Source organism: Anabrus simplex, chromosome 1 (genome assembly GCF_040414725.1).
Source record: "Anabrus simplex isolate iqAnaSimp1 chromosome 1, ASM4041472v1, whole genome shotgun sequence".
Lineage (NCBI taxonomy): Eukaryota > Metazoa > Arthropoda > Insecta > Orthoptera > Tettigoniidae > Anabrus > Anabrus simplex.
This window is the reverse complement of record NC_090265.1, coordinates 719264195-719290462: the sequence shown is the minus strand read 5'-3', so window position 1 is coordinate 719290462 and position 26268 is coordinate 719264195. Positions and strand designations below refer to the sequence as shown.

The following is a 26268-nucleotide window of genomic DNA, read 5'->3' as shown; positions in this document are numbered from 1 at the left end:
ATAGTGAAATTAAGTAAGAATGTGATATACCTCAAGATATGGCAGAGTGCATCACTGGATCCAGAGCATAGTTCATATTTTCTCGCGTCTTTTTAAATTTCAGAAAGGCTATTCACTTTTAAGTTTTTAGCGAGAAGGTTATAATTTGTCTTGTGCGTTTCAAATATGTTTTCATGATACATTTACGCTTAAATTAGGTGATGCCGTTTGAAGAAGAAAACTGAAATATTTGCCACAGAAGCCTCTGGAGTGATACCGCATTTCTCCGGATCCAAGACGACGTTTTTTTCTCAGAATCTCATGCAAAAAATCAAGGGTTGTCTTGCATTCGCGGCCTAACAGTAAGTTATGGATACCACTGGCAACTACTGTGGTAACCACACTGCTTTTTTTTCATCCCTGCACACGTACGCACACACAAAACTCGTGGACAATAAACGACCGCTTCTTTATTATACATTGCTAGCCATGACAACCAGCTGTACAGTGCCTGTGTGTAACATCACTGGATCTCGGGAAATAGTGAAGAGAATGACGTTCTATTAGCCTCTACAAAAACGTTTCACAAATCTGCAGAATGTCATCAAAACATGCGAGCCTTCGTATTCTTAGAAAGGCCACTGCTACTCATTGGCAGAGTTATAACGCGTCTACTGTACCTGGACATTATAAATTTTCCAGCTAACTCATTCCTGGTTGCCAGCGTTTCCCCCCCCCCAGTGTGCTAAGTTAGGCTTATCAGTTGGTAAATAGCACACCCACCAAATTTACTCATTCGGGACTAATATTTTAGGTTCCCTATGGGAATCAACACCTGTATCATCTACTGTACTTGAGGCTTAGTAAAATTATGTTTTATAGACAGCAGGAATATTTTTGTGATGGATAGTCTTATTGTAAAGATACGTGGAACAGGTATTGCCGGCAAATTTTCAACGGGTTCTCGTTGATATTATGTTAGCTAAAAAAATTTGTACTGTACAAAAAAATACAGTCAGTGGTCCGAAACAAGGATGCTTTAAGGAAGTCAAAGATGAAATTGTTAGGTATGTGCACGAAAAATGCAAGGGCGGAATGGCCATACCCTGGCACAATAAACTCGTTCTTTGACCTTCAATGTCCGTGATTAGGCCAATACATCGCTAGCTGCTGAAGTTGGTTGAACCCGGCAAGTGAGACGTGCGTGTAGCGCTAGCCGGTTATATTTTGCGCTGAGAAAAGGTAACAGTTTTACACACAGCAAGAATATTTTCCAGATGGATCGTCGTATTGTAGAGACTCATGGAATAAGTATTGCCGGACAAATTCTCAACGGGTTCTCTTCGGTATGATGGTGCCAATTTTAAGTTAATGGCCATTAAACCTGCAGATATAATGAATTATTGTGCAGCTGCAAAAAAAGTAGGCTAACGAAAGCCAATGTCCGGTTTCTAAAAATAGTCTAAAAATGCATACTGTGCAAAAAAGGCATTCATATGATTTTACAATGGTTATTAAATACTCGGAAATGTAGAATAATTGTGCAGCCGCACATAGGCCTAACTAAAGCCAATATTTGGTGTTAGCGTGAAGACAAAGATAGCTTAAAAAATATGTACTGTACAAAAAATACATTCGGTGGTCCACAACAAGGATGCTTTAAAGAAGTCGAAGATGAAAATGGTGAGGTATGTGCACGAAAAACGCATGGCCAGAATGGCCATACCTTGGCGCAGTAAACTCATTCGTTGACCTTCAGTGTCCACAATTAGGCCCATACATCGCTAGCCGCTGAAGTTGGCCGAACCCGGCAAGCGAGATGTGCATGTAGCGTTAGCCGGTTATATCTGACGCTGAGGAAAGTAACAGTTTTATACACAACCAGAATATTTTCCGGGTGGAACGTTTATTGTAGAGATGCATGGAATAGGTATTGCTGGCAAATTTTCAATGGGTTCTCTTCAGTATTGTGATGCCAATAAGTTAATGGCCATTAAACCCGGGGAAATAATGAATAATTGTGCAGCCGAAAAAAAAAAAAAAGGCATAACGAAAGCCAATGTTTGGCATCTAAAACTAGTCTAAAAATGCATATTGTAAAACAAAGGTATTTATATGATTTTACAAAGCACTTTTTGAGCCTGATTCAAATTTTTTGAAGGGAAAAGTGGGGTTCATCTTGGATTCAGAGAAATACAGTACTATAATTTTTTCAGAATGAAATTAAATGTACACTTTTACGTAGTATCGGATTTCGAAAAATAATAACAAGTAAGCCGTATTGTGGGTATCATCCACGGAAACACAAACCGATTGCCATTTTATACCGATGTTAATGTGTATGAGGGGTTTTCCGACTTTTATTAAAAAATCGGATATAACGACAATCCGCTATAGCGAGTAAATATTTTGATTTTATGAATTCTCACTATATCGGACTTCTACTGTAGTTAGTGGGACACAAAGCAAATAGCATTATTATTATTATTATTATTATTATTATTATTATTATTATTATTATTATTATAAGTAATTTTAATCAAAGTATTATCAAAACTGAAAATAGAGAAGGAAAAACTAGGAGTTACAAAGAGGTATCAGCGTAATTAACACACAATCGCCATAGTTAAAGCAGCAGGAACTTCAGAATCAACTTCAAGAATAATCAGAAATCTCACGCTGGCCTGTCATAGTTTGTATCAATCAATCAATAGTGATCTGCATTTAGGGCAGTCGCCCAGGTGGCAGATTCCCCATCTGTTGTTTTCCCAGCCTTTTCCTAAATGATTTCAAAGAAATTGGAAATTTATTGAACATCTCCCTTGGTAAGTTATTCCAATCCCTAACTCCCTTTCCTATAAATGAATATATGCCCCAGGTTGTCCTCTTGAATTCCAACTTTATCTTCATATTGTGATCTTTCCTACTTTTATAAACGCCACTCAAACTTATTCGTCTACTAATGTCATTCCACGCCATCTCTCCGCTGACAGCTCGGAACATACCACTTAACAACAGATCAGATGTAAGGCTTTTCAGGAGTTTGCTCTATTAACTAGCGTTTCGTCTTAGGTCTGACACTAGACTCATCAGAGTGGGATGTGTCAGACCCTACCCAATGTCTGAAAAGCCATATATCTGATCTGTTTTTAACATACTCTGTTGGTGAAAAATATCTAATCCCCTCCATGGGAATTTAGAATTTTACATACTACTTAGTCGAGTAGCTCGTCTTCTTTCTCCCAATTCTTCTCCGCCCAAACTTTGCAACATTTTTGTAACGCTACTCTTTTGTCGGAAATCACCCAGAACAAATCGGGCTGCTTTTTTTTGGATTTTTTCCAGTTCTTGCATCAGGTAATCCTGGTAGGGGTCCCATACACTGGAACCATACTCTAGTTGTGGTCTTACCAGAGACTTATATTCCCTCTCCTTTAGATCCTTACTACAACCCCTAAACGCCTTCATAACCATGTGCAAAGATCTGTACTCTTTATTTACAATCCCATTTATGTGATTACTACAATGAAGATCTTTCCTTATATTAACTCCTAGATACTTACAATGATCCCCAAAAGGAACTTTCACCCTATCAACGTAGTAATTAAAACTAAGAGGACTTTTCCTATTTGTGAAACTCACAACCTGACTTTTAACCCCGTTTATCAACATACCATTGCCTGCTGTCCATCTCACAACATTATCGAGGTCACGTTGCAGTTGCTCATAATCTTGTAACTTATTTATTACTCTATACAGAATAACATCATCCGCAAAAAGTCTTAACTCTGATTCCACTCCTTTACTCATATCATTTATATATATAAGAAAACATAAAGGTCCAATAATACTGCCTTGAGGAATTCCCCTCTTAACTATTACAGGGTGAGATAAAGCTTCACCTACTCTAATTCTCTGGGATCTATTTTCTAGAAATATAGCAACCCATTCAGTCACTCTTTTGTCTAGTCCAATTGCACTCATTTTTGCCAGTAGTCTCCCATGATCCACCCTATCAAATGCTTTAGACATATCAATCGCGATACAGTCCATTTGTCCTCCTGAATCCAAGATATCTGCTATATCTTGCTGGAATCCCACAAGTTGATCTTCAGTGGAATAACCTTTCCTAAAACCGAACTGCCTTGTATCGAACCAGTTATTAATTTCGCAAACATGTCTAATATAATCAGAAAGAATGCCTTCCCACAGCTTACATACAATGCACGTCAAACTGACTGGCCTGTAATTTTCAGCTTTATGTCTATCACCCTTTCCTTTATACATAGGGGCTACTATAGCAACTCTCCATTCATTTGGTATAGCTCCTTCAACCAAACAATAATCAAGTAAGTGCTTCAGATATGGTACTATATCCCAACCCATTGTCTTTAGTATATCCCCAGAAATCTTATCAATTCCAGCTGCTTTTCTAGTTTTCAACTTTTGTATCTTACTGTAAATGTCATTGTTATCATAGGTAAATTTTAATACTTCTTTAGCATTAGTCTCCTCCTCTATCTAGACATTATCCTTGTAACCAACAATCTTTACATACTGCTGACTGAATACTTCTGCCTTTTGAAGGTGCTCACATACACACTCCCATTGTTCATTAATTATTCCTTGAATGTCCTTCTTGGAACCTGTTTTTGCCTTAAAATACCTATACATACCGGTACCCTTCCATTTTTCACTAAAATTTGTGTGACTGCCAATTATGCTTGCCATCATGTTATCCTTAGCTGCCTTCTTTTCTAGATTCAATTTTCTAGTAAGTTCCTTCAATTTCTCCTTACTCCCATAGCCATTTCTAATCCTCTTTCCAGTCTGCACCTCCTTAGTCTCTTTATTTCTCTATTATAATAAGGGGGGGGTCTTTAACCATTCCTTACCACCCTTAAAGGTACAAACCTGTTTTCACATTCCTCAACAATGGCTTTAAATCCATCCCAGATTTTTTTTACATTTTGATTTACCATTTTCCACATATCATAGTTACTTTTTAGAAACTGCCTCATGCCTGCTTTATCAGCCATATGGTACTGCCTAATAGTCCTACTTTTAAGACCTTCCTTTCTGTCACATTTATTTTTAACTACGGCAAAAACTGCTTCATGATCACTACCATCTATTACTTCGGTTTCTCTACAGAGCTCATCTGGTCTTACCAGCACCACATCCAGGATATTTTTCCCTCTCATTGGTTCCATCACTTTCTGAATCAGCTGTCCTTCCCATATTAACTTATTTGCCATTTGTTGGTCATGCATCCTGTCGTTCGCATTTCCTTCCCAGTTGACATCTGGTAAATTTAGATCTCCCGCTACAATCACATTCCTTTCCATGTCGTTTCCCACATAGCTGATTATCTTATCAAATAATTCTGAATCCATATCAGCGCTGCCCTTTCCCGGTCTGTACACTCCAAATATATCAAGTTGCCTATTATCATTAGAAATCAGCCTCACACCTAGAATTTCATGTTTCTCGTCTTTAACTTTTTCGTAGCTTACAAATTCGTCTTTCACCAGAATGAATACTCCCCCTCCCACCATTCCTATCCTATCTCTACGATACACACTCCAGTTCCGTGAGAAAATTTCTGCATCCATTATATCATTTCTCAGCCATGATTCAACTCCTATTACAATATCTGGTAAATATATATCTATTAAATTACTTAATTCTATTCCTTGCTTTACAATACTTCTACAATTCAACACTAACATCATTATGTCATCCCTACTTGATTTCCAGTTCCCTGTTCCCTTATCACCGCTCCCTAGGCCACCTTGTTTCCCTGAATGTACCTCCCTATTACCCTTCCAAACTAATTTCCTAACTTATACGTACCACTGCAGTTTAAGTGATACGTATCCCATTACCTGCTCCTTTTCATGTCTCTAGGTACGATAGATGACTTGATTCATCTCTTGCTTGTTCCTTTCTGGTACTGCTATTATTATCTCAAATTAAGGAACTCTATACTGTAGATTATGCTGGTCTCCAAGGAAGCATTACTGCGTCACCAACATCGAGATTCTGTTCAATGTTACTTTTATGAGCAGCAAACTACAATATGGCTTGTCCTTTTTTCTTACAGCTGGTGGGTCATTTGACTAGAGACTTTGCACGAGAAGGCTGGTTGTGGAAGACTGGGCCCCGAAGTTCTGACTCGTATAAGAAACGGTGGTTCACATTGGATAATAGGAAGTTGATGTACCACGATGACCCCTTGGTAAGACTTGTCCTTCGTAAAAATGAACCTTCAGTAACTCATTGTTGAATATTGACTGTCATATGCAGTAACCTCAGATTTTCTCTTAAATCGCTTCTGCAATATTTTCTTCTCCTTATAGGAGTCGTTACGCTTGAGAAGAGCGAGCCCGCCAAACGTGTTTTAAGGTAATTGACATGCAAGTTTTGCATATCCTTAAATCGGATAAGGGCAACCCCGTCATGGGTTACTCCTTACATATTCATTATGAGATTACTGAACAATGAATATTTTATTTTGTAGAACATGGACTACGTAATTATTCTGTGGACATTAAAAAAAAAAAAACTTAAGCACCTTTGTGGAGGTAATGTAGTTTATACTGTAAACAGTAGAATGATAGTGATAACATTAAAACAGCACATCAGAGCTTACAAATGTGAGCACTCTGTTGGTTATCACTCAGTGCAGTGAATCACCCACATGTTCATGGCAGACCTACAACATGTGCTTCAACATCTTGTGACGCTTTTACACTAATACATGCCTTTTTTCCTTGCACACATTTCCTCAGATAAAGTTATCACCGTTACACTTTGGATACTAACACATCTCTGCATGTACACAATATCCCACAATAGTTGCTTACAGCACAACTGCCAATGTCATGTTCGCCCTTTTCTTGCACAGCCCTGCTGCCTTTGAAACAATGGTTACCACTCATGCGATACAAGCGAGGTTGCCAACACATGTCGGACTGGCATTGGTCGGTGCTGCCTGGAGTGGCAATGAGAAAAGTGTACTCATTACGGGCTCACTCTTCTCTTATGGAATGCCACACGTATCATCCTGCCTCTTGTGATTTATCCCCACTTCCAAAAGTCCATCATTGAGTCTTCAACTTGCCAACTTGTTCCATGCGTTCAATTCTAGGATGCGTATCCGAAGGGAGAGATCTTCTTGGGCCACATGTTGGATGGCTATGGTGTGAGAGTCGGAGTACCTCCAGGAACCAAGGATATGGGATTTTCCTTCACGCTACGTACTCCAGATCGATCGTTCCACCTGTCGGCGGCAACAGATGACGATCGAGATGAATGGATCCATGCAATAGACAAAGTGTTGGAGAGACCACTCACCCCTCAGGATTCCTGCAGTATGTAATGCTTGTTATATGTCAGAAAATTAAGAAGTTAATTTCAAAATATAATTGTTCTTGTTGTTGTTATTATTATTCATTCATTAATTCATGTCATTTCGGCCACCTAAGGACCACGTCATTTCAACTGTCTCCTTCCCCAGCTTTTAACATTTGACCAGTACTCCCACATTCGTTGCCGGTGTTGTTCCCTTTCAGTCCATGTCTTCCTTAATTTCAGCTTTGGCTTTTCTTGGAAACTCTCGTGACTTTGAAGTTTCTTCTTAAGTGGGTTGTGCTCCCGGATTCATCATGGTAATGCCCACCTCTTGTAGATATTTTTCTACCTTACTGAACTAGGCCCTTTTTGTCTTCTTATGATGGAAGTAGGAGAAAATCCGCTTGATTGACCTTGCAGGACTCATTCTTTTCACGTGACCATAGAAAACAATCCTTCTTTTCCGCATTGTATCAGTTATCTTTCCTACGTGGAAATAGAGCTCATGTTTATGCCGTCCATCATCATTTTATTTTTATAATACAGAGTGCTGCATGTGTTTAAACTATGGAGCCAAGTTCTGCATTCAGGAGATGAGTGGGTTCGAACCCCACAGTCTCTGTGATTCTCTGTGATTTTCCATTTTCACTTCCAGGAAAATACCGGAACAATTCCTATTCATAGGCCACATCCGTTTCCCTATGCCTCCTATCCCAATTTCATTTACTGTCCTTCTTTTCATCTCCGTTAGCTCCTCGCCTCATAACCTAAACGATCGCTCGACTTTCTATTCTTCACTAGTTTCAATTTTGAACAACAGAAAAACAACGCTGCGTCTATCTCATTATTTCCATGACACTTTATTTACATTTCGATAATCAATACAGATCTTATTCCCCTTGCTATTCCCATTGTAAATATTGATTAAAGTCAGCAAGCAGCAATCGATTGGCTACTTTTCTTCATCGATCGAAACGGTTGAAAGATTTATCCATCTTATTTTTAGTATTTCTGATGATTTTGCTAAAGTATGTTGTTTTTGCCAGTAAAATAGCACATTTTCACAGAATTCGCACCAAAATCGCACACTAATTTTGCATTTTGGGTCACTATTCGCATTTTGTCGCACTTCTATTTATGCATAAAATTTATTTTATTCCACATTAGAATTACCGTAGGCTTGGATTCAGTACAAGATTCGAAAATCCGCATTTATCGCAAATGTGATTTTTTCAGGTCCCTAGTAATAACCAATAAATTAAAGTTCTCATGAACTGTGATTTATGTCAATTAATTACTAATCGTGGGCATGCAAAGGGCTGGAATATGAATATGCCAATGGGTTAACTGAAGCTTGTAAAATTCTAGTATTGTCCCCAAACATTACTTCAAAAACTGTCAGTCATGGGTTTAAAAATGGTTCAGTCTCGATTGCGCTTGACAGCGGAGAAACGATGCTCTGGACAAGGACAGTGACAAAGAAATAAGTTTTCAGCATAAGTAGTAAATATGAACCAATATAGACCATTAATATGGTCAAATTTATAAAGAAATAAGTGACTGTGAATCTGAATCACCGAGCTCGGTAGCTGCAGTCGCTTAAGTACGGCTAGTATCCAGTAATCGGGAGATAGTGGGTTTGAATCCCACTGTCGGCAGCCCTGAAGATGGTTTTCCGTGGTTTCCCATTTTCACACCAGGCAAATGCTGGGGCTGTACTTTAATTAAGGCCATGGACGCTTCCTTCCCACTCCTAGTCCCTTCCTATCCCATCGTCGCCATAAGACCTATATGTGTCGGTGCGATGTAAAAGCAACTTTAAAAAAAAGGAATCTGAATCATCTTATGGCGATGTGTGACTAAACATTTAAATGGCAGAAAATGTATTCGTTATGCTTTGTGTGCTTCATTAATTTTATTTCTTTTTTTTTTTACATTTTCGTTCCTGATTTCCTAGGAGTTGGCATACAGTTGGTGTCGGCTTATAATCTAACAAATGCCGTAATTAGACGAGCATTTAAGAAGGAACCTATCCCACTTTGAGGTTAGTTAAGCTCTGTGTTGCTGAATTCATTAAGACATTCTGATCTAAGTTTGTACCTTGAACTGGGATGGGTTCTTCATTAGTAGCAAAACTGAAATTTTGCACAGCCTAATCTGATCACGGCATTGCTTTGTGTTATAAAATAACAGGAGAACCAATTTGTTTCAGTTGCTTCCCGACTGGTTCGTAAGCGGACGGCAAGTAGCAGCATGAGCATCTTCTCGTCCAGGTAGTGTAGCATCCCTCGGCTTAGTACATTGCCTCCATCATCTCTGCTAATCTAAAGATCTCTTGAGACAAGACGATGTGGGCAGTTTGTTTCTCCTGTAAACTAATGTATTATATCAAATGTAAAGTGCTTATGGCTTTTGTATACACGTTATATCAATCGTCAAACCTTTTAGAGCTCTCTGCCACAAGTATAAGTAAATTGTTGGTCTCAAGAGATACAAGCAATAAATATTGTGTATGTGTCTGGGTTTGCACTTAGCCTGGAGCCATCTACAATTTGATATTATCTGTTTCTGTGATCAGTCTGGCAGGAGGACAATACTGTACTTCTACTTTGTTATTGAAGAAAGCAGCAAAATTCATGAGATGCAATTACTGTATATATGTGAAGAATCCATGCGCCCTGATTTTAGGAGGAAAGATTCTCAAAATGTTAGTTTCAATTCATGTGTTATTTTAAAAAACATTAGTCCTACATAATTTATTAATATGTTTTCAAACAATGCACCATAATATTCAGACGCTGTTGTAGCTGCAAGTGGAATTCAACAGTAACCACAAGAAAACAGGCTCTTTTTTAAATATAATGTAAATACGAGGGCAGATCAGAAAGTCATGCACAATAATTTTTTTCTCCCTGGTATTGCCGCTGGAATGTTGAAATTTTATGACAATATAGTTTGCAGTTGCGCTACAGAGGGTATTTTGTTTTCATGTGCAGCTCTAGCAAGAGAAACCTGCACTATTAAACAAACATGGCGCGCATGCTACTATTGTTCACGTGTGAAGTGCAGCGAAGTGTAGTTCGATATCTGTGGGCCAAAGAGCATACACCGTGTTTAATTCCCAGGGATATGCGTGGCGTGTATGGGGACGACTGTCTGGACCGTAGCAATGTCTCCAGGTGGTGTGGATTCTTCCAAGAGAGCCATGTGAACCTTAGTGATTCGCCACGCTCCAGGCAGCCGGCAACAGCTTCAACTTTGCAGAATGCCCGCACCATTGAGGCAGCAATTTTGAATGACCAGCGTGTGCACCTGCAAACCTTATCGCAGACGTTCAACTTTTCCTATAGTGCAGTGTACGACATTGTTCATGACACGTTGAAATTCTTATAAGCTATGAATTTCATTTTTGTTCCATATTGAAGTGCAATTATAAGAAATATATTGACAAGAGTGTTCACATTTTCAATACAATATATCAAGTAAATAATATTACGTCAGTCTTGGGACTAGTTTCAGCCACTTAATGGCCATCTTCAGCCAAAATAAAATTAAACATTATGTGATAACTAAAACATATGTATACAAGCCAATGACAAGGTTGCAGGAATAATCATAATATTAAAATACATATAAAACTGTAGAGGTGAGTCTCATAAATAATATTTATCTCCTTTTAAATTTCTTTTCTGTTTGTTTATTCATTCCTAATTCTAGCTATCATTTCCAAATTTACTTCATTGCCTGAGATCCTAATCTACTTAGACATCATATTGTGACAAGATCACAATCGTAATTTTTGTTTTATATGTATTCAGGTAGTCAGGTGAGGTACATCCTGCTACCGTATGCGACAGTAGACGGTACTACCTGCGACTGTTGTGGCGAAGGGTTGGGCGGCTGTTACGAAACCTGACGAACTAAGGGAGAACCAATGGCTATGGGCAAAGGAGTTCACCCTTAGGGACTTGCTGATGCCATTGTGTAGGAAATGACACACAACTTCAGCTGGAAGCTGCTGCCTTGCAGATGTGGCAGGGGACTGCTAAAGGCTAAGGGAGATAACCCTGACAGAAAATCTTCTCGAATGTAAGCCTAGCAAGTCAGTTGGAGAGTAACTGCAATTGCTTTAAACACTTATATGAGCCTCAGATGCAAACAAAGAACTCTTTGAGTAGACAACAGCATCCGCAGACTCACGCCAGGTATGATGGTTTACAGCCTGATGCTAGGCCAAGCCTTGCGATTGTGCAACATCTCCGGAGAAGACAACGCACTTGAATAGGAACAACCAATGTACTGAGTTTGATGGGGAAATGTGAAGAGTTAGTGGACATCATGTAGAGAAGGAAAATATCAATCCTAGGACTGAGTGAAACTAAATGGAATGGTAAAGGGAAGAAGGATTTGAGGAAAAACTATACCCTCTACTGGAATGGTAACAACAGAGAGATGAGAAATGGAGTAGGATTGAAATTGTCTAAAGAGGTAGATGGTATTACAGAGATCCAGTACATCAGTGAGAGGGATTATAAAGACAACAGTTCACCTTGGGAAAGAGAAAATGACACTGGTGCAAATGTATGCCCCTCAGACAAGTTGCAGTTGAGATGAAAAGAACAAGTTTCTCGAAGACCTAGAAGAGACCATCGGTGAAGAGAGGGCAATCATCATTGGGGTCTTCAACGCACAGCTCGGGACAGACAGGAACGGCTATGAGGTGATGGGACCACATAGCTATGGGAGAATGAATTCAGAAGGGAAACATCTAGACTTCTGCATAATAAACTGTTTGGTAGTATAAAGCAGTTGGTTCAATAAAAAAGTCAGTCACAAGATTACCCTTACAGCTGGGATGGAAACAGCAAGATAGTCATTGACCATGTCATTACAGATAAAGAAAGAAGTAGACGTCAAGGTGATTCCAAGTGAGAACCTCAATAGTGACCACTGGTTATTAGTAGCAGATCTGAAAGACATTTTTGTACCAAAGATAACAACCAGAAAATTACCTAAGATTAAGGTGTGGGAACTACAACAGATCGGAAAAAGGACAGACTATCAGGACCGTGTAAGAGGACAACTGCCTAGAGAAGAAGTGCAGAGTGGTGAGGTAGAGTGGACAAAATTTAAAAACACCTTGATAAAAGAAGCAATAGAGGTTTGCGGGGAGACAAGTGTGAGAGTAAGGGAAAAAGAGACACCCTTGTGGAATGAAAGAGTAAGATCCTCAATAAAGGAAGGAACATAGCACAAAAAGAACAAGATAGAGAGAAATCCAAGTCAGAACAGGTAAGGGATGAGGGAAATATCAGAGACCTCGAGCAAGTTTACCGGGACAAGAAATTGAGAGAGAAAATAGTAGTAGAAGAGGTGAAAATAAAGTGCTGGGAAAAATTTACTCAAAAAAATGAAAGAAAACAGCAGAGGCAATATGAAACTATTGTTCAGAGTGATCAAAACAAAAGGAATTTAGTTGAAATCATCAGAGCAATTGAGGATCCTAATGGAAACCTGGCCAGGAAAGAAGAGGACATCAGAGAGGTTCTGAGGAATCATTTTGATCACCTATTAAACAGGACAGAAGCAGATCAGAGAACAAAAGAACTAGCTGCTGAAACCTGCACAGAAGAACCTCCCATTACATGGGCAGAAACAGAAGCAGCCCTTAAGAAGTTGCTGCAAGGGAAATCCCCAGGAATCAATGAAGTCAGCACGGACATGATTAAAGCAGCAGGAGTCCAGGGTTTGCAGTGGCTACACAGAGTACTCAATGCAGTTTGGAAAAATGGTAAGATACCTACTGGTCAGAGCAAGGGTGTCATTATCCCCCTGTTTAAGAAAGGAAATTACTGAAAATGCTCCAATTACAAGGGAATAACACACCTTTCTCATGGGCTTAAGATTCTGGAAAAAATCTTAGAGAGCAGATTGCAAGTAATCTTAGAGCCACAGTTTGAAAAGGAACGGTATGGCTTCAGGCCTAACAGGTCCACAACAGACCTAATCTTCAGTGTCCGTATGTTATTGGAAAAATATTGCGAAAAGGGCAAAGATCTGTTTATGGTTTTCCTTGACATTGAGAAGGCATACGACAGCATTGCAAGAGAGAAGATATGGGAATGCCTGAGAAAAAGGAATGTGCCAGAGGGACTGGTGAGAAAAGTTCAGATGCTGTATGAGAACTGTACCAGCTGTGTGCGTTTGAGTAACAGACATTCATCCTGGTTCAAGACCAAAAGTGGAGTCCAGCAAGGCAGTGCACTATAACCATTATAGTTTATCACCATCATGGGTGACATAATGAAGAACATCAAGAAAACCTCTGGTGAGCTAAATCCAATGGCCTTCGCTGATGATGTTATGATCTGGGGAGAAACTGAGGAACAAGTACAGTCGAGACTCAATGAATGGAAGGTTAAGTTCCAGGAGTTCAATTTTAAGATAAGCAAACTCAAAACAGTAATGATCGCAATAAACAGAGAGGGATGACCAGCGAACATCATGCTAGGAAACCATCCATTAGAAAGTGTGGAAAGCTTTACCTCGGCAGATTAATATCTCGAGATACACTAACCACAAAGGAGGTGGGAAATAGAGTGCAAAAGAGCTCTCACTTTTACCAGCAAGTATGAACACTCCTCTGGGATATCAAAGTACCAACAAAATCAAAGCTGGTGATGTTCAATCAATTCTTCATACCAGTCTTAACCTATGGTATTGAAACCTGCACCCTCACTAAGAAAGACTCATCAAGGTTGCAGGCATCGGAGATGAAGTTCCTTAGGTTCACAATTTAAAAAACTTGTTTTTTCTTCTTCTTTTTTTTTTTCCTAGTGGCTTTACGTCGCACCGACACAGATAGGTCTTATGGCGACGATGGGATAGGAAAGGCCTAGGAGTTGGAAGGAAGTGGCCGTGGCCTTAATTAAGGTATAGCCCCAGCATTTGCCTGGTGTGAAAATGGGAAACCACGGAAAACCATCTTCAGGGCTGCTGACAGTGGGATTCAAACCCACTATCTCCCGAATGCAAGCTCACAGCCGCGTGCCTCTAACCGCACGGCCAACTCGCCCGGTATTTAAAAAAAAAAAAACCACACAACTAAACTGGACAAGTTGAGGAATGATGTGATTAGGAAGGAAGCTGGGATTTAGACATCATTGTTGGATTGTGTCAGCATGTCCAGACTGAGGTGGTTTGGGCATGTAATGAGGATGGAGCCAGTAAGGACAGCATATGTTAACTTGAAGAGACATGTGGCAAAGAAACGGATGGTGGGAAGCCCAAGAACCCACTGGATGGCCATCATAAAGATGGATATTGCAGATCAGGGAAGGACACTGGAGAACGTCATTAACAACAGAACGTATCTCAATGACAGAATGGAAGAGACTCACGAACAGTACCCGGGAAGCTGGAACTGTAAACTGATGATGATGATGATGATGTATTTTAATGTTATAATTATTCCTGCAACATTGTCTTTGCTTTGTATACCTATGTTTTTTTTATCACATAATCTGTTTAATTTTATTTTTGCTGAAGATGGCCACTAAGTGGCTTGAAACTAGTCCCAAGACTGATGTAATATTATTTACTTGATATATTGTATTGAAAAGGTCATTTTATTTCTTACGTTGAGATTCCGTGAAGTTAGTGTTCTCTGGGTGCCTAAGAACCTGACAGACAACCTCAAGGGTCAGCGAATGACGACACTTAACGCTTTATGCCGCGGAAGAGCATGACTTTCTAAAAGGAATCGTCACTGGTGATGACTCGTGGGCGTACCACTACCTGCCCGAAACCAAGCAGGTCTCTATGGAGTGGAAACATACTGGTTCCCCAGTATGAAAATAATTCAGAGTGGCCAGTCTACTAGGAAAGGAAAGTGCTTTTAACGGTACGTGCACACCAAGATGTTTTCATTAACTTTGTTAATAAACACTGTTAATGAACAATGTTCATAAACATTTTTGTATATTAATAAACAAAATGGCGTGTTCATTAACTTTTCAAACATGTTGATAAACCAAGTTTCCTTAACTTTCGTGAATGAAACTTTTCATTAACATTTCATGCTCTCGTTAACATTTCGGTTCCTACATGCGCAAGGATGCAATTAGAGCACGCAGATTCATAGCGCAGAATATGATGATTTCTTATTTCTTCTAAAAATTGGCTATCAAATCGCAGTGAAAGTTCTAATATACATTACCTTTAATTCTGTATGATATTCATTTAGCTGTGTTCTAATGTAGTTTCATTTCCAGCTTTGGTCCTCGCTGAAAATAACCTAACCTCCCATAATCGTAGTATATCATTAAAATAATACAATCCTAACTAGGTAGGTTAAATGAAGATTTTCTTCATTTCGTACCTTTACCAATTCCTTGATATTGATGTATAAAGCTTCAAACACCTCAGACACAATAACTGAAATTGCTTGTTTTGATAGTCTTAGACAAATAGGTATATAAGTGAAATGTTACCAGTTGCTATGAATCTATTTATCTACATCTATCTATCTATCTATAAAAAATTAGCCTGTCATTAGTGGAGCTGGCTTTCCGATAATCTGTAACATTACTTGCAATTTCAGGTCCAATTACTGTCAACAAGAACTGAAAGTCATGTGGGGGCATTCTCAAGAGAATTTTGAAAACCTGCTGCATCATGAATTAAAGTTTCTGACATAAGTGTTCTTTCCAAACTTAATTCTACTCGCATTTCCAGTATTTTTCTTTGCCACACTTCTGTCTGCACTTTTCTCTAATTGTACTCACTAAAATAATGTAAGCTGCAGCTGTAAGTATTTTCTTCTTCCTGACCCTATGAGTTGTAACCTCACAAACAGCTTTATTATTTTTTTATTTTTTTTTGCAAGTTGCTTGATGTCGCACTGACACAGGCAGGTCTTATGGCGACGATGGGACAGGAAGGAACTATGAGTGGGAAAGAAGCGGTCGTGGCCTTAATTAAGGTACAGCCCCAGCATTTGCCTGGTGTGAAAATGGGAAACCACGGAAAACCATTTTGAGGGCTGCCGACAGTGGGGAACAGCTATTTTGGTGTGGACACAATGATGAAGAAATTTGTTTCACTTTACAAAAAAATATTTATAAAATCCTCCTTATCAATACAAGTCAAGTCATCTGTTAGATGAAGCTAAGTCTATACATGTTTCAGCCTAATCTCAAGGCCATCTTCAGTAGCAAAACAGTAATTACATAATACACAAACAAATTAAAAATCGTAATGATGTGAAGTGACAGTGATCATGATTAGTGAGTACAAAACATATTGAGGTACAAAGTCCTCTCATCTAATAGATCTTTCTTGAGTTGTCAAATAAAACCTGCTGACTGTTAAAATGAAAACACTGTGCTGAAGAGTATAGTGAGACAATCAATACTATGAATTAAAACGTGTATAACATCTGTAATGAGAAAAAGAAATATATGAGTGGATGAAAAACAAGTTAAAAATGATGTACGAAAAGAAAACTCATTTTACTTACTTGTAAATAAAAGTTGTCGTCTCGAATGGAGACGACCTTGTCAACCTCAAGTCACATTGCCAGCTAAGCCTGTGTGTGGCTTACTGTGTATCTGTGTCGATGTGGTTGGGTGGTGTAATTGAGGGGGAGGGGAAGGAGGGAGGGACGATGTGAATCACCGGAGGAGGGTGTTGATGGAAGGGCGGGTCTTGTTCTAGAATGTCGGTAGTGAAACCCATCAAAGAAAAGAAAAATATTTTATTGGAAACCTCTGTCCCACTCATCTGTGAACAGTTCATTAATAAAAACGAGTTTCACTACCGACATTCTAGAACAAGACCCGCCCTTCCATCAACACCCTCCTCCCATGATTCACATCGTCCCTCCCTCCTTGCCCCTCCCCCTCAATTACACCACCCAACCACATCGACACAGATACACAGTAAGCCACACACAGGCTTAGTTGTCAATGTGACTTGAGGCTGACAAGGTCATTTCCATTCGAGACGACAACTTTTATTTACAAGTAAGTTAAAAGAGTTTTCTTTTCGTACATCATTTTTAACTTGTTTTTCATCCACTCATATATTTCTTTTTCTCATTACAGATGTTATACACGTTTTAATTCATAGTATTGGCGGTCTCACTACACTCTTCAGCACAGTGTTTTCATTTTAACAGTCAGCAAGCTTTATTTGACAATTCAAGAAAGATCTATTAGACGAGAGGACTTTGTACCTCAATATGTTTTTAACTCACTAATCATGATCACTGTCACTTCACATCATTACGATTTTTAATTTGTTTGTGTATTATGTAATTACTGTTTTGCTACTGAAGATGGCCTTGAGATTAGGCTGAAACATGTATAAACTGCTTCATCTAACAGATGACTTGACTTGTATTGATAAGGAGGATTTTATAAATATTTTCTTTTGTAAAGTGATAACCGTCAATACGGAATGAGATTTATAACTTGCAATGAAGGAAGTTTGTTAACAAAGGATCATTGAGAAATGTTTCTGTTAACATTGTTTATTAACTTTGGTGTGGACTAACCATGACAGTGTTCTGCAACATGCTTGGTGTGTTATTGGTGGACTTTGTTGAACATGGGACAACTGTGAATGCTGTAGCCTGGTTATGGTTTGGTTATGTTAAGTTGTGCCCTTCGCGACAAACACCGCAACATTAATGCTGACGGTGTCAAACTTCTTCATGACAATGCCCGACCCCATGTTGCTGCTCCTGTTCGTGAGAAACTCTCCAAATTTGGGTGGGAGGTGCTCCAGCATCCGCCATACAGTCGGGACCTCGCACCGTCGGACTTTGATCTGTTTGGTCCCATGGAGAAATTCCTGGCCAACCAATACTTTGCGACAAATGCGTACGTGAAATCAGCAGTTCGCAGATGGCTATACTTCAACCAAACGCACTTCTACGAACAGGGCATATTGAAACTGGTACCACGATGGGAGAAATGTGTTGAGATACTTGCTAACTGTGCAGAAAAGTAGGTCAAAGATGAAAGTTCATTTGTGATTTGTTTGGTTTGGGTACATATTAAACATTTTGGGAAAAAAAATTATTGTTGTTACATTCCGATCTGTCCTTGTATTTGCAAAAAAATTTAAGTTAATTACATGCTTCCTTACTTGTGTACATGATCATTGCCAGTGGAAGAATCCATTTATCGTTGCCACCTTTCCATAGAGTATTGTCCTCGGTTTCATCAAGTGAATCTGTGATTCCACATTTACTGAAAAAAAAATTTCACTAGGAAAATGGAAACCGGTGCAGATTTTACCCGGTCACAATTCCAAGTTATTGAGATGCAAATACCATATATACGTGAAGAATCCGTGCACCCTAATTTGATTTTTTTTTTTTTTTTTCATTTTTTTTCATGAACTTGTGTTCTTCATCAGCCATCCATTGCTTACAATGCAGTTCAAGTGCCACCTTGAATGGTCGATTAGTACACACACATAATTGTTGGAGGATTAATGTTAAGGCCCTAGTGATAATAACTAAATCCTTTTACACTGTGTTTTTTTTTTTTTTTTTTTTTTTTTTTTTTTTTTTTTTTTTTGCCACACTTCTTGAGTTGCTTGTCCACAGAAGCTGTCCCAACACCAAAATGTTACATATATTTAGCTGCACATCTGGATGAGGTTGCCAAATATGCGTCACCCAGATCGCTTTCACCAATAATTTTTTCACTGATACTTTTGGAATGATTTCTTCTTTTAAATATAACAGAAAGAGGTAATTTGGTTATACACAACTTAACCTTGCATCTTTACTTTTCAGTGTTGCCAGTTCTTATCTTCACATTGGATTCCCCCTTCCTCTTTACAGTGTTGTCAAGTGGCATTTCAGAATAGACTGGCATCTGACCTGTGTTACCAATTTGTGAATAATAAATAATAATAATAATAATAATAATAATAATAACCTAGAGGCCCCAGGTCAAATTCCCAGCCATCTCAGGTATTTTTACCTGGATCTGACAGCTGGTTTGAGGTTCAATCAGTCTACATGATTACAATTGAGGAGCAATCTGACAGTGAGATGGCGGCCCCGGTCTAGGAAGTCATGAATAACGGCCGAGAGGATTCGTCGTGCTAACCACATGACATCTTGTAATCTGCGGGCCTTTGGGCTGAGCAGCGGTTGCTTGGTAGGCCATGGCCCTTCGGGGCTGTTGCACCATGGGGTTTGGTTTTAATAATAATAATAATAATAATAATAATAATCATCATCATCACTTGGGCTCAGCTACTGTGTGCAGACAGTTTAATTTGACGCCATCTGGCTCATCAATTTTCATGGTCCGTTTTACAGTACTCCAGGCCTGTTGTAGATGGCAGAGTAAACTGAATCTCTCTATGGCATCAGTGGCTGAGTTTTAATTAATTTTGTTGGATAAACACCGAATGTGTTACCAGAGATCGTTTACATGCCGACATCACACAACTTGAGTGTCGCATGGACATTTTTGCACCCTTAAAAAATCTGACTACCGGGCGAGTTGGCCGTGCGGTTAGGGGCGCACGGCTGTGAGCTTGCATCCGGGGGATAGTGGGTTGGAATCCCACTGTCGGTAGCCCTGAAAATGGTGTTCTGTGGTTTCCCATTTTCACACCAGGAAAATGCTGGGGCTGTACCTTAATTAAGGTCACGGCCACTTCCTTCCAACTCCTGGGCCTTTCCTATCCCATCATCGCCATAAGACCTATCTGTGTCGGCGTGATGTAAAGCCACTAGCAAAAAGAAAAAATCCGACTACCTCTTCTGTCTTGACATCTGGACGCCGAGACTCTACCACTGATCTACAGAGGCAGCTTACTGATTTGTGAAAGTATATACGAATGGTCTTGGTGCAAATTTATTAAATAGCAATGAAAATTCAAAATCTTTTCTTCATAATTGCCTGGAAACCATTGAACAATACTAGTTTTCCTTCAAAAACTTAATCCGTTGGATTTTACAGTAACTTGTTTGCCAGCCTTGGCTAGCTAGTTCCCTGGCTATAGCTAAAGCTTTTAGCTGGCACATTTCACTTGTAACACCATATCTGTATTGCCACTCTCTCACATAATTGCACAGTCTATTTTCAATGCTTTGCTTTTTGGCCCTAAATACGTGGCGATTGCTATTTGTTTCTTAAAATTGAGTTGCTTTTTTTTGTCTCGGTGGTTAATTCAACTTTCGCTGATGTTGTACTTTCTTCCCGCTGTACCGGGCGAGTTGGCCGTGCGTGTAGAGGCACGCGGCTGTGAGCTTGCATCCGGGAGATAGTAGGTTCGAATCCCACTATCGGCAGCCCTGAAGATGGTTTTCCGTGGTTTCCCATTTTCACACCAGGCAAATGCTGGGGCTGTACCTTAATTAAGGCCACGGCCGCTTCCTTCCAACTCCTAGGCCTTTCCTATCCCATCGTCGCCATAAGACCTATCTGTGTCGGTGCGACGTAAAGCCCCTAGCAAAAAATCTTCCCGCTGTACGATTTCTTTAGGCTTGAATGAGCGCTAAACAAGGCCATGTTACTCTTGTAACCATGCTTAGCACGTAATTCATATGTAATGAGGTATCTGACGCCATGAGCATTGCTGAAATTTAATAGGATCCAGAAATTACAAGCACGGTAAAATCCTTATCCCAATAATGCACGTACCTCCACTTTCTGGTGCCAACGTTCAAAAAAATATATGCTGAGTATTCGTGTCTATACGGTATTGTAAATTTAGTAAGTTTAGTTCTGAATGAGCCTGGTAGGTCACTTGTTCATCAATCTCTCACAAACATCCTGTAAAGGACTAAGCAAAATCTAATCCAAGATATCAGTGATGTTTCGAGAGCACAGAGTATTACAAGTAATAAATCTCATTGTAGACCGTATTGGACATCAGATATGAACATTAAAACAAGAATAATAGTTATCACCACCTTTCCAATACTTATCTTTCCTATATTTAGGAAATAAACATTACAACAGGCGTTGTAAGGTGGGACATGTTTCGCTTAACAGTAGTAGCCTAACTTTAGGCTAAGATTTATTTTCGGCTGATGATGCTTACTACTGTTAAGCGAAACATGTCCCATCTTACAACGCCTGTTGTAATGTTTATTTCCTAAATATAGGAAAGAGAAGTATTGGAAAGGTGGTGATAACTATTATTCTTGTTTTAATGTTCATAGCACAGAGTATTTCATAGTGATCCAGCAATACTATGGCCCGGTTTATTCAATCTCAGTTAAAAGAACACTAACACACTGTTTGTTAACATAGCATTAAAAATTTAGCAACATGTTAAGATTCTTGTGTTCATCCAAATATTTCCTGGGAACTGTTAGCTAACGCGGTATTAACTTTCACAAGAGTCACGATCAGTGAGAATCTAGATGGCAGTGGTAGAACCATGCTTCGATGCGCTTTTGTTTGAATACAGCTGTAAACCAAGGCACGTGAAGTCAACATTTATTTCAATTTTTTTTGTCTTGACCATGAATTTGCTGTTGCTGTATAGATCAGTATTAAAAAAGCTGAGAAGAGAATGCATGGTTCAAATTATTTTTCTTATTTTGGAAATTATTTCCAAGTGGTATACCAAGTGTTCTCCCTAGGACCTTTTTAATAGGCCCTACCATTTTTACAGACCGCCCGACTAACATAGATGTGTGTTAGTTTCATAACATTAATACGTATTTGAGTCAATGGGTGTTCCAAATGAAAATGTAAATACTGCAAAACTGTTTATTTAAATGATAAATCTTCATTATTGTCAGCACAATTGTATCAGTTACATCCGAGTTCAAATGTTCAGCTTGACTATCACGTAGTATCATGCACGAGCACTGTCCGGATTAGTATGCTAGCACTAGCACTCTACAACAACCGAGCGGTAAGTCCCAGTGTTACATAATGATGAACGAGCAGTAGAACACTAGAAGTTCAAAATACCGTACTCTTATGTCTTGTTCGTGATAACACTAAAATAGTTCGATTTTGCAGATAATGTTTACCTGTCAGATATTATTGTTAATGCTCTGAGGTGAATAAACTGAAATTTGATCATATTAATTTTTTACATAGTATTTTCCACCTGGCTGGCAAAAATTTCTGTGGAAAAGACTGTTATAGAAAAAGAGCAAACTAATGCATCCGCGCTCAAAGCTACAAGTGTCGCTTGGCAGAAAATTTGTAGTGAATTCAATCTACAATTCAATCTACATTAGTCAACGTACATCAACCAAAACAACTGTATGAAAATCACCTTTCCGTTTGTAACTCTTTCTGAAAAAGCCCTATCATATTCCTAACTAGCTGAAGTACCCGTGCTTTGCTACGGAATTCTACATTGTATACAGAATTCTAGGTTAGGTAGTGTACACCTTGTGAGCAAGATTGTATTATATTGCATAGCTCTTAACGTTACCCTAGAAACACGACGGGGAAGTCACCAAACGTCTTTAGACTGGGTTAGGGAATTTTCATTGTAATGGTAGGCCTGCTTGCCTATCATCAGTCACAATCAGGTTAGGAAGGTTTCATTATAATGGCAGACACTCACTCTCCACCTTTTTTAACATCCTCAGAAAGACTGTCATAGTGGTTTTTTTTTTTGCTAGGGGCTTTACGTCGCACCGACACAGATAGGTCTCATGGCGACGATGGGATAGGAAAGGCCTAGGAGTTGGAAGGAAGCGGCCGTGGCCTTAATTAAGGTACAGCCCCAGCATTTGCCTGGTGTGAAAATGGGAAACCACGGAAAACCATCTTCAGGGCTGCCGATAGTGGGATTCGAACCTACTATCTTCCGGATGCAAGCTCACAGCCGCGCGCCTATACGCGCACGGCCAACTCGCCCGGTCATAGTGGTTTTCCCAAGTGAAATGAACATAGGTCATTACAAAGACGTCGGTAGAAATGGCATGATTTAAAGCAATATGAAATACTCTATCAAATGAAAAACCACGCATTTTCTCATTTTCAACGAACAGTACTACGCTGTCGATCTAACAGTCCAAAGTTCCAGAGCTGGAAAGACCAAGCCGCAGACAGCCGTGATCCGTGAAAACTCTTTGTCTTTTTTCGGCGGGGGGTTGGGGGTCGAATAGTGGAGAGTCCCAGTGCAAATCTATGTCCATTCACTAATCTGTTTCCTAGGAATACCCGATGAGTCGGGAAAATCTTATTTCACTACACTGGCGGCGGAAAAATCCGACTTGGAGGCAAATTTTTCCTCCAAGCCAGAAAACTCCTCTTCACTGCTAATTTGGAATAAAATGAATGTAGAATTTAATAAAGGTGGAGAGGAAGAAGCTTTTCTTAAGAAACAGCTCTTTCAGGGTTGAATTTTGAATTATTTAGTGAATTGTAGTGCTATAATTTGGAATAGGCGTAAATTGTAATTCTAGACCAGGTCATACTACTATTACTAAATGAGCCTCTGCCAAATGTGCACACTGCTCATTCAAAACACCGCGTCAGAGTAGGGATCGAATAGCTGGAATACTATGATGAACCAGTGTGTTACGTACCAGCAGTATCAGACAATGTATGAACCAGAGGAATGGCATGCTAAACAAAAAAAATTCATAACTCCCCAGCTATTTCCCGCCAATATTCAGTCAGGCTGTTATACTCGGTACGCAACAATAAATCCCATCAATCGGAGTTGAGTGGCAGCATAACAAACAAAGAACATCACAACAAACAATAGTCAATGTAATGTTATTGTTGATCAATATTATACGCTTTCGTAATTGTAGGGCTTCGCATTTAGTTTTCTTCCGATTCTGATATACTACGGTACTCTTATCATAGTCAGTACGGTAAAACTGAATAAAACATAAATGATCGGAAGTTGTATTCTCTATAACTTTTGTTATGTAGTACTTTTCTGTAGGACCAATAACAGAGGTAGGTTATTTAAAAATTAAATTTGAGGTGCTACCCCTAAACTATAATTTAATCCAGGGTCAGTAAAATTGTTTATAGCTTAGGCTACAGTTTCTTCTTCCTCGACTCTATATATCGATTTTGATTAAATTCTGTTCATCCATTTTCTCGTGGCTCGGCGTTGATGTGGACTTAGCAACAAAAATCGAAATTCATGAATATCTCGGTTATCGTAGCCGGTACGGTAAAAGTTTTTAAGACATAAATGATCGGAAATTTAATTCTATGTAACTTTAGTTATGTATTTTAGGCCTTCCCCTAAACTACCATTTCACTCAGCGTGAATAAAATAATTTATAGCCTAGATTGTAGTGGCTCATCCCCCGACTTTACATACCGATTTTCATGAAGTTCTCTTCATCAGCCGTTTTCTCGTGATGCGTGTACATACAGACAGAGAGACAGACAGAAATTACGGAAAAGTAAAAAATTCATTTCCTTGTTACTGTGGACATGACCGATACAGAAATACCACTTTTTTTCAAATTCTGAGCAATGTACAGACAAAACTCTTATTTTATATATATATATAGATATTCAAGATACAGAAGTTCTACATCTAATCCAAGAGCCATATTTTGAGCTAACAGTGAATTTAACTGCTTGAAACTGGGCAGTTAAGTTAACTGAGAGTTTAACAGATTGTTATTCTTAACCAATGTTGATTAAATGCCAATTTGGTTAAGTTCACTGTTAAATTATTTTAACAGACAGTTAAATGTTAACTGAGGTTGAATAAACCGGGCCTATATGTATATACCTTTTAGCCTGGACTTGTTTTCCAAGGAACTAATTTTAAAAGTTGGTGAACGCCATGTTAAAAGGTTGTATTTTTAATTGTACTTCTTACCATGCTTCATTAGTTACTTGTTCATCTGCTGCCAAATTATCTGAAACATGATCACGAATTGGTATGTTTAAATTGCGAGTAATGTGAAAGAGCCACATTTTATATCATGTGCGCATGGCAGGACAGCAATATGAGTCTGCATTTACCAAACTAAAACTTAAGTAATAGAATCATAGGCTAATAATATTACCAAAAAAATCACTTAAAAAAGACTTTGTTGCAAGGAGGTGTTGGAATTGCTTTCCTTCATTTTCCATTGACTACTGAAATTATCCATCATTCTTTTTTATTCACTCGGAGAATTTTCTAGCCATTGCCCGGTATCATCGGGAGCTCCTCTTCTGCGATGAGTGTGCGTCATCATCTTTGCTTTGTATCTCAAAGACTTCTTACTTCTCAAATTTTGACTAATTTATGAGTGAAATTATGACTTAGAGCTTAGTCGTCAGAGAAGTTTTCTTGAAATAATCTCGTGGCAGCACAAGATTATTCTGTATGCTCATAGAAATTATAAATAAACACTTGTTGTAGAATATTTAGCCCTAGTATTAGTCTTAGCTGTCTTAGCACACTACTGTTCAGGTGCTCTTCAGCTCAGACTGATCACAGACTCACAGTTCCCACAAGGCTCACAAGTCTCTGCTTGTCAGCCGTGGCCTTGGCCGACGTCTCAACTGGACTGCACCCACCCCACACTTAGGCAACTCATATTCTGCTCATCTGTAGCTAAGAACATGGGAGAGAAGAGCTTAGTATGTGCTGGAAGAAGACAAACCTGATTTGTAGTTTTGCTTGACTGTTGATATCGTGATCATATCCATGTGAACCCGCAGTCCATGTGGACGTGAGTTTCCATATCAAATATCCCGTGTGTATTCAAATTGCAATGTCCCATTGTCTTAGGGCTGTTCGGAGTGCATTCTGCAGCACAGGTACAGTGGTCTTTTTGTCACATTCTTAAACAGCTTCTTCACCCAAAGCCACCTTCCTGTGTTGTGACAATTGTTGTACTGTCCTAGTTGTATTGTGGAACTGTCCAGAGAAATATTTCCTTATATGAAAATGAATCAGATTTTCCACATTTTATTTTTATTCATCAAAGCATCACTTTTCATT

The 26268-nt window shown here is 39.0% G+C and overlaps 1 protein-coding gene across 2 annotated transcripts in view; it reads left to right on the top strand.

The window, feature by feature from the left end:
* Positions 1-26268, top strand: part of LOC136857409 (arf-GAP with dual PH domain-containing protein 1) — an 86566-nt gene that overhangs the window by 45394 nt on the left and 14904 nt on the right. The window contains exons 5-7 of one of the 2 annotated variants that reach the window (XM_067136058.2): positions 6086-6220; positions 7133-7355; positions 9548-9608. In XM_067136058.2, the coding sequence (XP_066992159.1) occupies positions 6086-6220; positions 7133-7355; positions 9548-9608 (419 nt within the window). The remainder of the gene's footprint in view (positions 1-6085; positions 6221-7132; positions 7356-9547; positions 9609-26268) is intronic. The other variant, XM_067136059.2, reaches the window with a different exon arrangement.